This window comes from Ceratosolen solmsi, unplaced genomic scaffold (genome assembly GCF_000503995.2).
Source record: "Ceratosolen solmsi marchali unplaced genomic scaffold, CerSol_1.0 scaffold35, whole genome shotgun sequence".
NCBI lineage: Eukaryota > Metazoa > Arthropoda > Insecta > Hymenoptera > Agaonidae > Ceratosolen > Ceratosolen solmsi.
The window spans coordinates 2,858,643-2,877,010 of NW_011948423.1; the positions used below are offsets into that span (position 1 = coordinate 2,858,643).

Consider the following 18,368-nt stretch of genomic DNA (forward strand, 5'->3'; position numbering starts at 1 on the left):
TTCAATGAAAAACCGTCTCTTTCCCGAAGAAACGAAAATACTAATGAATTCATATGGTTTTACGCGAATTTTACAAATTACACGTACTACCTTTTACCACATGAAACGATAGCGACATTTTCATAAATATGCTCTGTCGTTACAATAAGATGGTAAATAAATGATTCGAGTGCATCGAGTCGGAAAGACCGTCCCAAGGTAGACTCGTAGCAAATTACGGGAGGCCCGTAAGGAGTGAAAAGTTGAGGAGAAGGAACGATAAGACAATGATCAGGCGATCAATCAGCGCTAACCGGCGCTAATCAGCGTCAATCGCTCAAGCCTACCACGACCGCAGTTCGCGGGTGTTTGCGTCTTGCCGCGAAAATTGACGATAAGCTCGGCTATCAGTCCCGGTCCATCGAGCCAAAGCAACGAGGGTCGAGTCCCCGCTGAGTTGAGAAAAACAGGTGCCGTCGCCTCCTGAGGCCATTCCCGGATGGACGTAAAATCCGATCGAGGCCGATCGAACAGGTGTCGAAGCCTCGGAGGAGTCAAGAGTCGTCTCCTCCCAAGCTCCCCGACCCTCGAAGGAACGAACGCGGGGGCGCAGAGTTCACCGCGCAGACGTGCGCGTCGGCGGTGGTGAGCGACGGCTATGTGGTGGGGGAATGGCTTCGCTCGTCGGCGTTGGCGTCGGAAGGGGGAGTATTCCCACCTCGGTGGCGGAAAATGTCGATGCTCCGGCGGTGGCCGGTTTCGGGGGTTGACTCGCGCCGTGGGGGCGATGAGCGCACTTCCCTTCGCCCTGGGACTGAACCGCCTCTGCTGGCTGATCCTGTCCGGCTGTTTGATTGTCGGGCCTCTCCGGGCGGTAGGTCCCAGCGATCGGCCTAGTCGCGCGCTTTCCGGGGACGATGAGCGGCCTGCCTCCCAGCGCACGGGCCTCGAGCTCGACGCTTACGACGAGCTGGCCGACGAGGACCTCGCGGACGATTACGCCGAGCTCAACGTCACCGCAGGTACGATTATCCTATCCCGCGGTCTTGTGCTCCTGCCTCCGGGCCCGTAAGCCGTAAGCCGGCTCGTTCATGCCCGTGCGACGTCGCGAGCATTGTTGGCCCTCCTCTCCGGGTCTCGGATTCGCACGCGAACTCCTCGTTCGATCCAGTTATCCGCGTCCACGGCTCCGCGCGACTTCAGGGTCGTAGTGTGGTCGAAACGTCGAAGGCCGCGAAAGCTACGTAGCACTCGCGATACGGAGGCTACTTCCTTCCTCGCGATCTTTCGCACTTCCCGGGCAAACGTCCTTTCGAGCGACCTCCAAGCTCAATTTTCATTAATAATTGCCAGTGGATTTCTGCAGCGGTCAAACGCTCCTTTGGGCGGAATTAGGCCGGGCGAGGGGGAGGGTAATGAGAGGGAATGACTTTCTTCCCGCGCGCAACGCTCGTTTATGTCACCGTGGCGTCATATTTATCATCTTAGCGTAACCGAGAGAGACAGAGAGAGAGAGAGAGAGAGAGAGAGAGAGAGAGAGAGAGAGAGAGAGAGAGGCAGCGGGCCAATCGATAAAGGGAACTTGGTCATAGAATCTTAGCTTATTTTTACATAATAATTCATTATTACATCCAGCATAGTTAGACGCGCTGTGTCTCCGGCTTGTTTCGCTACATCATTGTCGGATGGCATCGTAAGGCAATGACCTGGCTGTACGTCAACAGTCAAGAAGCACTTTAAAAAAAGACTTTTATTCTTATTCCCAGTTTTCGTGTACGACTGTTTGCCGCTCTCTGCCCCACCTCCCTCCGCTGGCGCTCATTGCCTCACCATCTATCTATTTATCCGGCCATCTCCATCCCGCTTTCTCGCGTTCCGTTCTCTCTCGGATGAGCCCCCTTTTTCTAGCTCGAATGCAATTCCATATCGATTCGCTCATACGCTCGTCGAGTTGATAATTCCTTTCTCTCAACTATCCATTTAACGTAACTCACCCCATCGGCCCATCAACTGCATTGAAGCCAATGGAGTCCGCAAAGTCCCCGTAATATTAAGACATTCATGGTGACGACAATTGAATAAGGTGAATTTAATCCATGTGAAAGTCCATAATTCGTAATCGGCGAGTAGTTTGAAAGCGATGCATTGCGTGCACGTGCACTTTTCTCCGTTGTATTAGAAAATATCGGCGCAGTCCCGTAAGCACGGCAATACGTCAAATCGCGTCATCGACGAGACTCGCATTTTTACACCCGCCGTTCGTCTCCGCTCCTCCCATTATTCCCATCCTCCCTCCCTTCATCATCCGCCATGGCCCCGTACGCTCATATGGAGCCGAAGTGTTCACGTGGAAAGTGCAACGGGTCGACGAATGTAGAAGCGCGCACTGGCATACGAGCACGTGTGTTGTTGGGTTGTTGACGATGGCCATTGGTTAGAGAAGGCGTGAGACTCCTCTGGCGAGCAGCAGCCCCGGAGTATTGATTTTAATGAATGTACTCGTGTGAGGTGCGTGCGTGCGTACGTGCGTGCGTGAATGCGTGCGTGAGTGATTGGATGGGGGATGCCGCGAGACCGTGAACCAAACGCGTTAGCGCATTCGTAAAGTTTCGTCTTCCTTAAGACACATCCCCGACAGGGGAGTCTCGGATCTTTCCAAGAGTATTTACCAAGACAGAAGACGAGCAGGAGAAGGGTGAATGAACGAGGAGCTCGCGTAGCTGAGACTAGATGAATGAGGGGGATAACGGCACTTTCCACTAGCGAGTAACGTTGAACTACTGCTGTCCTCTCCTTAAGCCGGAAGCTCTCGCAAACACAGGGTGCGACCTTACGAATCGATATTACACGAGGGTACGAGGGTTTTCGTTTTCAAGAGGAAGCACTTGGCTCACCGTGTATCTCTCAGAGTGATAATGCTAATTAGCTTGTCGTCGTCGATAAAAACATAGCTTTCTCCATTTGAAAGAGCGATTCTCCATGGTATGGAAAATATGGACAATGGTGGATGTAGGGCACGTAGTAGCGTTTCCTCTACGAGGCCTTTTATCATTCCTCGAACGTTTTAAGTTTTCAAACGAGGGCATTGCATCGTGTATTGCACGTGTCAATTTTAGCAACTTTCATGTGAATGATGTCAATGATGTACTTGGTTAGAGTGTTATGTAATGGAAGGGAACTTTCGTATAATGGCAGTATTATTTTGCATTTAACGTCATACGAAAGGGGATTTTCGAACCAACTGATAAGCATGTCGATTATAAAAAGTCCGTGTAAGCTGCTTTTTTTATATAAGGCGATAATAATGTTATTTATCAAATCATTATCACTGGTATTTATAATTGTCATGAGGGAAAATGGATGTAACAAAGCTGGTAGAATATGTTGACAGCTGACATGTAATTGAAATATTATCAATTGTCTATAATTGATGGAATTTCGGTTCATCCTCGCGATCCTGTCACCGCAACATTTTTCATAAATTCATACAATGAATTATCGATTCAATACATGCATTATGTAATGATATATGCAATCAATTATTTGTGCATCAGAAAATAATTTATTTGAAAAGGCAAACATAAATGATTGAGGAGAGGAGAGGGAGAGGAACTCGTCGCTAAGATGAACATCATTTTGTCGTAATTTAATAAGAGCTTTCACAGGTCTCTCACCTTCTACAGGTGACATATTGAATATTATATTTTTTAAATGTCCTATCTTAAAACTTATTTTTTCAGCAGAAATGCTTCTTCGCTTTCAGAATTTCAAATAATCAAGCTAAAAGCTTTTCTAAATGCATGCATACAGTTTGTATAAAGTTTCCTGTGTATATCGTTTCAAATCTTCACCATTATTTAATAAAACAAATAGTTTATTGTTATTACGTACTAACGGCGTAAAATAGCCAAATTAATCAAGCGCAATTTGTTTTTATTTTTTCTACTTGAAATTAAATAAAACTAGTTGAAAATTTTACACATTACATTGATACACAAGAGGATACGTAACAATCTAGTATATTTCATTATGAAATAAATTACTTCAATTTGCCAAAACAAGCTTATTAATTATGTCATTATACCTTACACGATTCATACATTTTGTTTATATATTTATATGTTCATATTTAATAAAAAATATATATAATCTATCGACGTATTAAACACTATTAATTAGTATGATATTTAATATATATATATATATATATATATATATTCGGACATTCTATGTATTAATTTATAACTTCTAATGCTCGTACAAAAGCATAATAATGTATAGTAAAAAAATCGCATGATTTAATAAATAATTAAAGTTGCGAATTGAAAATTGTGAAAGTTATTGATTAACTAGTTTGACACAATAACGACCGACATTTGTAAAAGATACTTAACGTTTCATCTAGCAATCAGCTCGTAAATTGTGAAAAAAATGCAGTAAAAAAAAAAATTAACAAATATATTACTAAACTAAATAAAGAAACTGATACAATTTTAAAATAAATTAAAATGTATTAATAATAAGTTATATATAAATAATCGTACTTGATATTATATCACATTTTCCTTTAATTCTAAATTATTAATTATACCAATAAGAGTAAAGGAATAAGAATGAAAGCTCATATTCGTATTAAAACTAATTAGCCTTTTTCATACTATTTTCCTTTTATTTTATCGATATAAAGAAAAAATTGCCAACATTAAAAGAATTTTGCCAATTATAATAATTGTAATATTCTGTTTTATATACAGATAATTGGTTTGTTTAATTTTCCAACCGAACAGCATATCAATTTGCAACTAATTTAATCGATTATTTAAAAATCTATCTGTCCATTTCTTATATTGAAGCTATATGCACAAAATTATTATGTAAAGTATAAATGATAGATATTGCAGCATTTTAATAAAAAAAAATATATATATTATATAATCTTCGATGATGTACAAGTGTTTGGAAAGCATTTTGAAAAAATAATATTGTAATCAATACGTAAGAATAAAATAAAAGAACGCTTGAAAAATTTAGCTTATTATAATATTATACGATTAGCCAAGGTTTAAGTATTATAAAAATTTCACGTGGCTAAAGAGCATTAACATTTATGATAAAGGGCTCAACTTTTTATGAACTAATCTTTCGAGATTTTATTTTCAGAAATAAATCTTGTGTGATTTTGGAAAAGAAATTTTAATTCCCAACGTAAATAAACATCTTTTCGATAAAATAAATATATTATATTTTTATTTGCAATACATTAACTATAATTCTACATTTCGTTTCAAAAATAAATAAATAAATAATAATCTTAAAAATATTATTTTTCAACGCGTCTGATTTACCATGGAAGGCCAATGAACGCATTTAAAAAATTTCGGCATACAATGTTTAGGTACTATAAATAATTTGTACTCAGCACAAGTGAATATTGCGAATGAATTGGCGGATTGTCCACTTGACATTATATTTATAATAAGTCGGACGTGAAACATTGGCAATCGAGCAATAAATCTTAAAACAAGATCACAAATCGATCGAAGACTCTTTCACTATATTTTCAGAGAAGTCAAAATACTTGGGCTCCCCATGCGATCTCACGTGCAATCCTACGTTACAACACGTATTCTGCGATCCCGAGACAAAGTTCTGCGGCTGCGAAAAGCCATATCCTGTTCAACTTGGGCCCACCAAAGGATGTGCCAAACGTACGTGCTAAGCGTAGAATTATGCCTATTCTTTCAATCCTTTAACTTTCCTTTAACCCCTTATACTCCTCCCCTCTTCTCCACGCCGTCACCCCCCTCCCTCCATCACACTCCTCTTCAACATACAGTTTGCATCCATCTCCCCGTCCCCGTGCTGCCCTTGAAACATATACGGCTCAAAACTTGTTTTAATAATTTGCAGCGAAGAAGCTGGGCGAGCAGTGCTTGTACCGAGCGACCTGCGTTTACACGGATCAGCACTCGACGTGTACGCAAGTGCAGCACAACGCCGTCTGCGAGTGCGAAGCCGGCTACCATCGTGTGGCACTGTCCAGGCCAAATAAGAAGCTCTTTTGCGCCGCAGGTACGAACTCGCGGTCGCTACGCGTGCGTTAAAAAATGTGGAGAGCTTTCACAGAGAACGTCTCCTCGCCCCGGCCCGCCCCTCGAGCGCAAGAAACGGACAATTAGACCAAAAGGAATTAACGAGCGATACACGCTTTTGGTAATTAAGCGAGAGCTTTTCCACGCGCCTTATTGAAAGCCTCGCTTAACCGTATGTTGGGCACACCGCAATTAAATTTCACAAGCCTTTGTGAAGATTGTGTGCCATATTATGAATACATTTCAACTGCAGGCATACGACATTATTATTGCGAACTTTAAATTCAAGAGGGGGATTTTTATAATTAATAAATTGTCGCGGTTAATAATTGGCAAGTTCATTGAAAATAAAGGATAAAGAAAAACGTCTATGGATGTTACGATTATCGCCAACGACTATTTGCCACTAAATTTACAATGTCAATTTTCAAACTTTAATAATCGCTTGATAATTAAAATTCAAATTTTAATACTCCTACATGTTCGTTTGAATTTTTTTTTTCTTTTTCGTTTTTAAACATTCGTACAATAGTAGCTTTTCATGATATTCCTATTTCGCTCGGAATACCGATTTTCAGCCATTTAATTTTCACAGTATAATTAAATAAGAATTTATTTCCTCTCCGGGTGGATACTTTTTTATTTACGTGCGTTAATTAAAATCTTGAGCTTTTAAAAATAGTTTAATATGCTTATGCAAATATATATATATATATATATATATATATATATATATTTGATATATAGGAGAATATACGAGAAACAAAGACAGACTTGGAAAAAACCTTTTGGACCAAAATTTGTCACTTGGTGTGTTTTGCACAAATTTCTAAATAACGGAATATATATAATATACGTATGCCACACGTGCGCGCGCCTGTGTGTGTGAGATAATGGAGTTGGCGAAGCCTCGTGTATACAATGCGAGAGGAATCTTTTCGTGTAGCGAATCAAGCTGATATTGCCAATGAACGATTGTTGCATCGACCTCCATCCAAAGCAACTCTTGCATAAAAAAATGTACGTACAATTGATACATCAGCGTACGGTCGAGTACAATTGCATGCTGCCATTGACAAGTTTACGCGTTTACGCTACCGTCGAGGTACCTGCCACGACTCGTCTATTGTTCGCTCTATGCCGCGGCTGATGAAAAATGACCGATTCTACTGACGAGATAATCCCGCGTCCACCAATCTTCAGCGAGCACGACGTTTCTTTTATTCGACCTCGTCCCTTATATCCGCATTAGTAGACATTTTATATTAATTGTTGTTATATTGGCTGTTTAATATTAAATGAAAATCGCGTTTATTAAGTCGATCGGAATATCGCGCTGGCTTCTCGCTCTTGTGCTTTACTACTCTGCATTCATCTAGGCGTGAGCACTGGACCTAAAAATGAAAAAGCATAAATTTCATTGACAAATAGATGTTTTAAAAGGCAACTTCTAATGAAAAATTCTTTTTATGTAATTAGCGATTGTTTGGTAATAATTCCCAAGTACAAAGCGTTAAGGCGTTATACGAAATTGGATGATTAAAAAAAAAAAAAACAAAACAAAAAAAACAAAAATCAACACCCCCCAGCATTATTAAGAAAATAACAAATTTATAATGTATTTAAGGTATCCATGAGATTTTACAATAGAATTGTATAATTTATCCAAAAAATCAATAAATACTATAAACAAGTCCATCAGTATGTAAATCTCAATCGTGCACCAATGATGCATAATATAAATTCTTTAAAAAGAAAAAGAAAAGAAAATAAAACAAAACAACAAGAAATTCAATTAATCATTATACGTATAATTATGCTAATGTTAAATTACAAAAGCAAGTACGAAACTCAATTTATAGGTACATTAAGAAAGTAAGGTAGTAGTAGTAATCTATGAATGCAAAAAACATGACAAGTGCGAACAGCATTTCCCGCGAGACTTTTTAGTATCGTAAAGTTCATTTACGATAGGGGAATGTTTAATTCTTAAGATGTCCACTTGGAAGTGCGATTGGTGTAAATTTTCAAAATATCATAGGCTCGCAATCCACGAAGTATCAATTGTACATTCGATCAAATCGAGGCAACAATAATTGACACATACACGAAATAATATATAGTCGAGTACCACGTGACATTATAGCTCAACGCTCTCTTGTAGTATCGTTGTATCGTTAAACGAGGGCTGAAAATTGCTTATAATGCCACTTTATAGTATTGTGTTATCCTCCCATTGTCCTTAAAACTAATCGCATAAACACGTAAGGACGCCAGTGCCAGGGCGACTCTAATAGCCAAGTTCGGTTTTAGATTTGGTGCTGATAGCAACCGACCTGCCGACTCTGCTCGGCGTCGCCTCGGGCATAGCTGTGCTCACGGGCTTGATCTGCTTCGTCCTGAAGCTCTTCAGCAGGGCGCGATACACGAGGCCAAGACACTACGCCAATGCCGGCCAGGCCCCCCCTCCCATGCTCTTCTCCAGCGACACAGGTAATAATACCGTTGATAATGTGTATGATTTGGGTCGTGAAGTAGTGCGTTTATCCGCGGAGGCTTTTGTTATTTCGGTCGATGTATCCTGGCACCAATGAGATTTAAGGAACGCGCGACTTATCGCTCGTCGTCACTTTGTCGACTGCTATCCTTAAGATTATCTTAATTTTGGCTTTTAAAGGCCAATTGATTTATCGCTCGCTCGTGAAATTTACGGGGGTAGTTTGAATGAAAAGAAGGAAGAAAGGATGAACGGATTTTTTTTAATTGCACAATTGCGGTTGAATACTGCGTGATTGTAGCGATTCTGAATTATTTATGAGCTCGCCTGGTTTTTTTTTTTTTTTTTGTATCGATTCACATAAGTACGACTGTTTTCTGATGCGCGTTATCGGATCTTCTTTCGTCAACGTTAACAGAAATTTTTTGCACGTCGCGGCACATGTACGGGCAATTTTAACTTTTTAATTAAGATTTCGTTCAAGCTGACGATTAAATAAGTTGATTAGATGATAAAATATAAATGATTAAATATAAAGTTCAATGCTGGGGGAAATTGTATTCTCCCTATAAATAAACATTCGGCATTGTATTAGCAACTTATATTTAGTAACCTTCGTTATGTAAACTTTGTGATTAAAAAATTAACAATCGATAGTATATGAGAATATTACGACGATTCATTTTATTTATAATTATTAACACTAATTACTTATAGCTTTAATGAAATTTTAAGATAATATTCAGTAAATCTAGCATTGAGAAACTAATTCTATCGTAATAATTGAATTAAATAAAAATGAATGTTAAAAGTTTTAATCGCAAGAAAATAAGGAAAATTTCAATTCATAATTTCCATTGAATTTGCACGTTTAAATTAAATTGAAACATTCTTCATTCAATTACTTTTTATCACCAGTGGGCATAATATTTTTCAAATACAACTTAATCACTTGATTATTGTGATAAACAAATTGAAGATATTTTTAACACAGGAGAATTTTGAAATGTTCGTTCGTTGCGTTCGTTCGTTAAATAATATGATTCGGTAGAAAAGTACTTAATTCCTTTGAAAGTAATACTATTGTTTTAAATTATTCAGCAATAAATATTTAGATGCTAGAGTACTTGATATTAGGAAATAAACAGTTTCAATTGCTCATCTTAATATAATGAAATTTGACTCTCTCTCTCTCTCTCTCTCTCTGTGTGTGCGCGCGCGCGCGCGCGTGCGTGCGTGTGTGTGTGTGTGTGTCAAAACATGGGAATAATGATTAAGATTTTGGAAATTAATCCTGAAAGGCATCAAAAAATTTAAATTGCAAAGTCTTGGAAAAGTGCATTGTCACTAGGGTGGAAGAATTACAAGTAAGAAATTATGCTTAGCGACATTTATTTCCCTAAACAAGGACAAAAGAAAAACTTTTTTTAGGCGATAAAGTGTTGTAAGAATATTAACATGAGAATAAGCTTTAAGAATTTACAATACGATATAAATAAATTACAATGCGTCAAATTAATTATATCAGTCAAATATGTACGTTGAATTTCACAAATATAGGAGTCAGTAAAAGAAAAATTATTGAAAATCGTCGAGCAATGTTCTTCAACGGTTCGCGAGAAAACATTTGCAACAAAATAAACAGTTTGAGCAATCAATCGGAGAACTCGGAAACATTAATTACGCCTACCTGATGCATTGACCACGGAATTTCAAATTAAATTTCAAATTAAAATATACGGCCGTACTTTAATTATTTAAATAGATTATCAGTTGGCCACTTATTAAAACGGTGATCTCCCGGAAAAAGTGATTCCCACGACAAATTAGTCCCTCGCATTTCATACGCGCAACAGTCATTGCAATACGACGCAAGTCCAACGTAATGGAATTGCGCACTCGATAAAATGACCCAGCGACCATAACCGTCCACCAGACGCATTAGCCTAAATCTCCGTGTCATGGACAATAGCGGTCGAGCGGCATACGTAACCGCCTCGTTCAAGCGCAAACCCAAAAAGCGAGAAAATTGAGGTCGCGCGTGTCGAGGTCTCCACCTCGCCAAGCCAGATCCACCGCATTCCCGACAACGCCGAGCCGGGGCCGACCCCAGCCCCAGCTGTCCGAAAGCTCCGCAAGGCCCGCGTAGTCCATCAGGTGACTTGGTTCGTAATTGCTTAGGTATTCCTTTGGCGCTCCATGGGGGACGTCCGTCCTCGCGCTCCTCCCAGCGCAGCAGCGGCGGGACCCTAAGCTGCGCGCTGGCGCGCAAGCAGAGCGACGCCCTGGGCGCGTCCACCCGGGGGCCCCTGGTGCCGGCCTCGCGCGCAGGTGCGGCACGCGCCGCGGCCATCTTGCTGATCTCGTGCCATCGGGAGGCCCAGCCAACACCGGGCAACGGCGGCAAGCACCGGCGGGCCCTCAGCGACGTCGCTGAGGGATCATCCGACGGCCTCGGTACACCCGACAATCACGACCTTAAGCTGTACATGCCTTATCTCTATCTTTATCTATCTATCTCATACATACAAGCGCGATCCCTCTCTCTCTCTCTCTCTCTCTCTCTCTCTCTCTCTCTCTCGCTATGTATCTATCTATCTATCTACCCCTATACCTCTATCACACTCAATCTACCGCACTCTTTCTCGATACCTTCATCTCCCAAAAACCCCCACGTCGATGTCACAGTCTCGTCTTGTGGATGCATCCGCCCTCCGCCCCTTCTATATGGGTATCCATACACACATTCTTCATTCATGTATTCAAGATTTTACTCTGCATTGATTTCTTGTTTTCAACCCGTCTCTTTCTTTCTTATATCAAGGCGTCACGCATACATATCCCGGGAAGGAAATGGAGTTATGTGGACTGAAAAAAATTAATGGACTACTTTCGAATAAATGTTTATGTCGATTGTGCTCTTAAAATACGTACTTTGTAATACGCAATGTTCAATAACGTATCCTTACCTGTTCCCCATGGAATATGTATTTACGAGTATTTGTGTCGGATAGACATTTATTGAAGATACGATCAATTTATTTTTTCAGTTTGTAATTGCAATGTGAAATGAGAGATCGAAATGATGTTGATTAAGTAATTTTATAGACCAATGCCAATGAAATATTTGTTCGTCCGAAGATATTAAAACTCTCTTCTCGATTATTCGTGTACATCCCGATAAAAATGCCATATAACTAATTATTCACAAATTATTTAATAAATTCCAAAACTTATTCTAACTTTTTAACTACGATTAACGACTTCTAAAATTACGATGACTTTATTTTTGTTTAGTTTATAACATCACTTAATGATCAATTACATTTGCCTCCTCGTTCATGTTCATTCATTATTATTTTCTACTATCGTGTGAAAGTATTGTCAAGTTTTGTTTATTAAGAAAGAATAAAACTCTGCGAGATCTCTTCTTTGAATTTATATAACCGCATTTTAAAAAGTTCGGGCACATTAATGGATTTTCCGTAGCCTGAAGTCCACACTTTTGTACTGTTTTTATATTATTAAATGCACTACAACATCGTCAATGTGAATTATATATTTATTTATCGTGTATAATTACATACACCTGACTGTAATTCTTAATCCCGGGATATTGATTAAATAAAAATAAAAATTATTATAAAGCTCGAGAGTCATTGTTTATCAAGAAACAATATGTTTGATATATAAAAGTCTGTAGAATTAATGTGAAGTCACCAAGATGTTTTGATTGACACATTGATTGACAATAAAATTTTAATACAAATTGTTAAAAGGCTGCTATTACGAGACAGCAAGATGGCAGCGGTATACTATTGTACTATTTTAGTTTAACTACACAAACACACGTATTGTGAATTCACCGATTTTGTGGTAAGATACAACCACGCGTGTTAATTATATTATAAACAATTTAATCACATTATGTACTTTACAATAACACTAGCAAACTCGCTGCACTCACATTCAAAAATTATTAAATGAAATGCATGCGATTTATATTTTTACTGCTTTACTGTATTGCCATTATTACAATCATTTATGGAAAATGAATAATGAGAAAGTAAATAGCTATTTTTACTATGCAGTAATAAGTGCCCATTGAACTTAGAATAGTTGGTTTGATATTAATTTATTTAAAAGTATAATCATATTTTGCTGAGTCACCTTTTTCTTAAATGTTCAAGATAAAGGATCTGATGTTCGAATAATTGAAATCCATAGGCAAGAAAGCATTCGCTACTTTCTTGAATCATATACGTGACTTTGTCTACCAATATTCAACAAAAAATTAGATTTGCAAAGAAGTCTGTGATCCATCAATGCAATTTTGCATATATCATCACAATTTTATAATCTTGCCATTGTACTATAATAACATATAATTAGAAGTATCAATTATCAAATAGTGTTTTAAAAGGAATAACTCTTTTTCAATAACGAATAATCAATTATTATTATAATAATACTATGAATAATTTTTGTTTTCATCGCTTTGGTTTAGTTACGTTCAAAAACAAAATTGTACTGAATTCCTTATTAGGTAACTTTCAATTTCTACATTTTATTCCCAAAAAAATCGATCGATTAAACAAATCATTTAAAGTTTTAACATGAATACTTTTATGGAATGTATTAGAATAATTACTTTAACTACTCAAATAGAGGATTTGTTCAAACATTAGATCATTAATCTTAACAATCGCATGATATTAATATATTTTTTGGAATGTTTACATCATAGAATATTATACGCCTAGCTTTCTTGTATTTTAATGCTATTATTGGCATAAGCAAATAATAGTAATAATAATAATAATAATAATAATATATTTAATAATAAATAGAAATATTTATAAAAGTAAAATTCAATCATAAGTTTTCGATCGTAGAAAAAGTTTTAATTCGTATATTATATACTTGAAATATGTATTTCGCGCAACTATAAATACAAAATGTAAGGGAGATATTGTAAAACATGTTTAACAATATGAGATTTTAAACCACGTAAAATTGACTATTTTATTGATCGATAAAATGAAGTTTAATTAATCTATAACTCTAGCAAAATGAGCACTAATTTTGCATAAAAATTAATTTTACTTATCAAAATGTTTAAAACAGAGCAGAATTTCATTCGCTATTTATATAAATATTCTTAGTTTTATAGTGTTTTTTTTGTTTTTGTTTTTTTTTGTTTTTGTTTCTTTATAGAACGAAAGGTTTTCTCAAGCTATGTGCCTTACAAGTTTCATACTTAGGCCTCGAAAATGCGTCGAACTCAATTAATGGTTTAAAAATCTTTACCTTTTAAGTCTCTTTGACAAATGAATTATTTGATTATTTGCTTAAAAAATGATTAAAATTATTTAAATAAAAAAATTAAAAAACAATTTTCTTTCTAGATAAAAAATAAAATATTTCATTACCGACGGCTTAAATATTTTTATATACACTGACAAATCATCTAATAACCAGTTTTGAAAATTTATTAAAAATTCGGATTAAAATCACCAGCCTCTATTACATAGAAAAATACATTAAGTTAAACTTATTTTATACGACTCTCTGAGATTCAATCGGTGCTTCGTCTCACCAAATATGCTTAAATTACACCAGAAGCGGCGAACATGAAAAGTGAAAAGTATTGTAAAACAAAAATAAAGACAATACCAGGAGGCTAGCGCTAAATGAAATAGAACAATTAAATTAAATAACATTAGTAAAATAAAGTACAGGCGAGCATGTGGTTGGGAACATAAATACCGAGCTTACTATCTCATTAAATTCGACAGGATCGCGTCGACCGAGTTTGGCCTCGATCCATAGCTCGACCTCCTCGGCCAAAAGCTACAGCGCACGTCGCCTCGAACGCGAGAGAAACGAAAAGGAGCAGCGCCACGCTCTCGTTGAGCTCAAGCTCAAGCATCGGGAGCAACAACAGCAACAGCACCACCACCAGCAGCAGCACCAACAGCAGCAGCAGCAGCAGCAGCAGCAATATCAACAACAAGAACAGCAACAATCGGTCGCGCCAATCCCCAGTCCCAGGACGCCTCACTCCACCGACGAGCTCCTGCCCTCCGTGGAGGAAGCTACCGAAATCTTCTATAACGAGGTGACTCACCCATCGTCGCTAAAATTATGTTTTTTCATCTCGAAACTCCTTTGGGAGCCGAAGCTTTTTTTTATCCAAAAATCTCTAGCCCCATCAATTAATATATCCTAAGATGATAAAACGAAACTTCACTTTTTTCCTTCACCCACTCGGGCCCTTTAACTATCAAATTAAATTAATTTTCAAGTATTCGGCACACGCCGTTAAAATAAGATAATTAATATAAAAAGTCGGGTCAATTTATTATTACTTGCTAAATCTGTACTTTTAACGTTATGGTTTCATTCGTTTAGGTGGTATCCCGGTTTTTCTTGACATCTATTAAATTTTTGACACCCGGCGACACAGTTTTACATACCTACTGTCTCAATTACGTCACGATGGCATGACATTTATTTTTATGAAATAAAGATCGTATTAATATTGTCATAAATAAGACTATTTTAAATAGAATTCGATAAGTTTTTCAGCGAACAACGACAAATTCTCTTTCATACGACACACATTAGAATATTGTTGATACAATTTGTACGTCTAAAAATTTACTTGCAAATCCTCGGATTTATCGAGGTCCGTAATAAAAGTAAATTCATATTAGGGCTGAGTATGATAAAATATTATGATACAATGAATGACATTGTGCTTTAGTGGAGTTTTTAGACTCACTCTAAATGATTGAATTTTGAAGCTTTAAAAAGTGTTGATTTAAAGTCGAAGTAATGAAATAGAAAGAATTTTTTCGTCTCTTATTTCACTTGCGACATGAAACTGTCAATTGTGATGCGTGTAGTAGAAACTTTGTAAGATTACATCTCGAAACATAATATCCGGTATAGAAATGATTTAGTCAATACATAGCTACGCAACTACACGGCTGGCAAAGATTTTGTAGCCGACGTAACTTGAAAATGACTTAAGTGCTTTAATATATCCACTTTTATTCCTTAATCTGTGCTCTTGACAGATGAATGAAATTTATCGTGTTCCAGAATATGTGGCTGAAGCATTGTGCAAACATTGAAAAAGACAAGAGGAACAGAGAAATACAATAGCATCTCGGCTATTTTTACAATATCAAAAGTATTTGTCAAACGATAAAAGTTATTAAGTAAAATCTCCGTGTTGATTTTAAAAAATATGAATATTTATTTGAAAATAAAAATAAGACGTAATAAAATTTTATATATATATATATAAGATTATACGATTATAATATATAATACGATAATAGATTGGAAATTAAAGATAAATGGTTGCTTTATATCCCAGAAATTTTATAAACAAACATCGTAGACACTGAGATTTCATTTTACTCTACGCCTCTCTCTCTCTCTCTCTCTCTATATATATATATATATATATATATATATATATATATATTTATATATATATATATATATTTTTTTTCACGATATTTTGAATATTTTTTAATGCTCGTAAAACTTTTTAAAACCATAAATATATACGGATGATCTTGAACGTCAGTTTTGTATTCATTGGATATTTTTCGCAGTTCGTTATAAATTACACTGATTTTGTAAGAAAATAGTTGTATCTAAAAACAAAATAACGAATTGCTTTGAAAATAAATAATTACGCTGTTGATGAAAATACGAGAAACAGCAGAGTTTGCATAACATATTTACAGGCTATATAAATAAACATAAACTTTTTTAAATATTAAAAGTGTTATTGTATTTTATGAAATACATTCGTGATGATTTATATAATAATCTTCGCTGCATTAAAAAATAAAAAAAATAAAAAAAAAATTTAAATCAATTTATCTGTTTTTACGTTATAATTTCGACGAGATAAATTTGTAATTCCAAATTACTATGACCTAGAGAATGAGTTAAGCTTACGAGCTTATTTATAGAAAACTGCAATTTCATCGTTATGCATAGACATTTTGAAATTAACATTATATCCTTAAAGCGATAGTTATTTATGAAAATATTGCAGTAAGGAGCTGTCATACCCTATAATTTACATCGCCCCGCGTCTAAGCGACTTTATTTAAAACATTTTCATACGTCTCATTTACTCATTTACATAACGGCAGGTTAATGCAATTATTTTCACGCTTATCGCACACATTTCAACCCTCGCCAATTTTACGACACATACTTCACACACTTTATCACGAATATCTAACAAATGTTCATCCATTTCCATTTCAGCAAATACCGACGACATCGGGTGCCATGAGCAATGCAGCCGATGACAACAAAACCAGAAGCACGACAACGACCAATAACGAACCGTCGAGTCCGCTCTTCGAAAATGACGCGAAACCTTGTACATCCTCCGATATGTATCGCTTATAACCCACGCATACATAACGCATCATCTGCCACAAATGCACACTGTGTGCGTGCATTCGCGTGCACATGTACATACAAATGCATCTATATACGTGCATACATATATTCTCGCTCAATTCATCGGATAATAAAGGGATTGGCGTTTTACCAATTGTTGCTAGAAATCTGGTATTTTTCTCATAAAAAGGGTAGCTACATCGTGGCTATCGCGATAATTCAGGCGATTGTTCAAATATTGCATTTATACGTCTGTATAGAGGAGGGAGAGAAGAAACGTTTGACGTTTAAGTATTTACGTTAGGATCTTTTGTATCGAAGTTCAATTAAAATTCACTCTATATAATGTCATAATGTATATCATATGCGGAATTGGCTTTAAAGTCAAGTCGTCACGTGTCTTTGTGACATGCGACAGCCTAATTTCATAACATAATATAATCAAATATACTAGTCCTCGGATTTTTATACGTCAATACTTATTATTAATCTTTGGTTTAAAAATAATTTCTATAAAAATAGTCTTTTTTCTTTTATTAATTTGATTTGAGTGGTTTCGAATACCTCGACCGTACAATTAAGCTTGCTTCTTGTCCATGATGATCAATAATATATTCGTTTCTGCTATTTTATCGTTGGTAATTTAGTGAATCGATTTTACGGAGCATTTTTAACGACAAAATATATACGTACACATAAGTATCTAATGAGACTGCAAGTGCGAATTAATTTTTTTATTAACGAAATACCGATCGTAAATGGGAAAAGAAATTGATTTAGATTTATTTTCGTGAGTGACAAACACATCTAAAAATATCTACTCCTGAACAAATACCGTAGCAAAACAGTCGTTGCTAACAAGTGTGCCTAAGAAAAAGAAACAAAACAATATACTTTAGATTTGTATTTAAGAAAGTGTTAGAATGAAAGAAGATATGAATTTATCTTTCTAGATACAAACTTAATTTATTACTGATTATTTGTATAAATTCAAATTAGCCGGACAAGTAATTAAAATCTATTTGTTATACATATTTTATTGGTATTAAGTTTATATACGCTTTATGTGGATGATTAAATGTTTACATATCGATTAAGTAGGAAAAACAGTTTCGCACTTGCAATTCTAAAATGATAAGAGACGTGCATTTGTTAATGTAATAAAAATAATAAATGGAAACCGAATTACCCATAATATACCGATAGACGATATCTTTCAAATAAAGCAAGCGTATGCTGCCTTTTTCAAAGGATAAAATCTCTGTAGCATTTGTTTGCTTTAAATTATTGTAAAATATATGAGATAAAAAAGCCATTAAGCGATTGGATTTTGAGCTGACATGACGATGTAATAA

The 18,368-nt window shown here is 36.3% G+C and overlaps 1 protein-coding gene across 1 annotated transcript; it reads left to right on the plus strand.

The window, feature by feature from the left end:
- The first annotated feature begins 712 nt into the window (after positions 1-712).
- LOC105362146 (uncharacterized) lies at positions 713-17,426 on the plus strand. The gene is made up of 7 exons (XM_011499498.1): positions 713-1,001; positions 5,544-5,687; positions 5,890-6,051; positions 8,385-8,564; positions 10,750-11,025; positions 14,367-14,689; positions 16,873-17,426. The coding sequence occupies exons 1-7, from the start codon at positions 767-769 to the stop codon at positions 17,017-17,019; spliced, it is 1,467 nt and encodes a 488-aa protein (XP_011497800.1). The 5' UTR covers positions 713-766; the 3' UTR covers positions 17,020-17,426.
- The last annotated feature ends 942 nt before the right edge of the window (positions 17,427-18,368 follow it).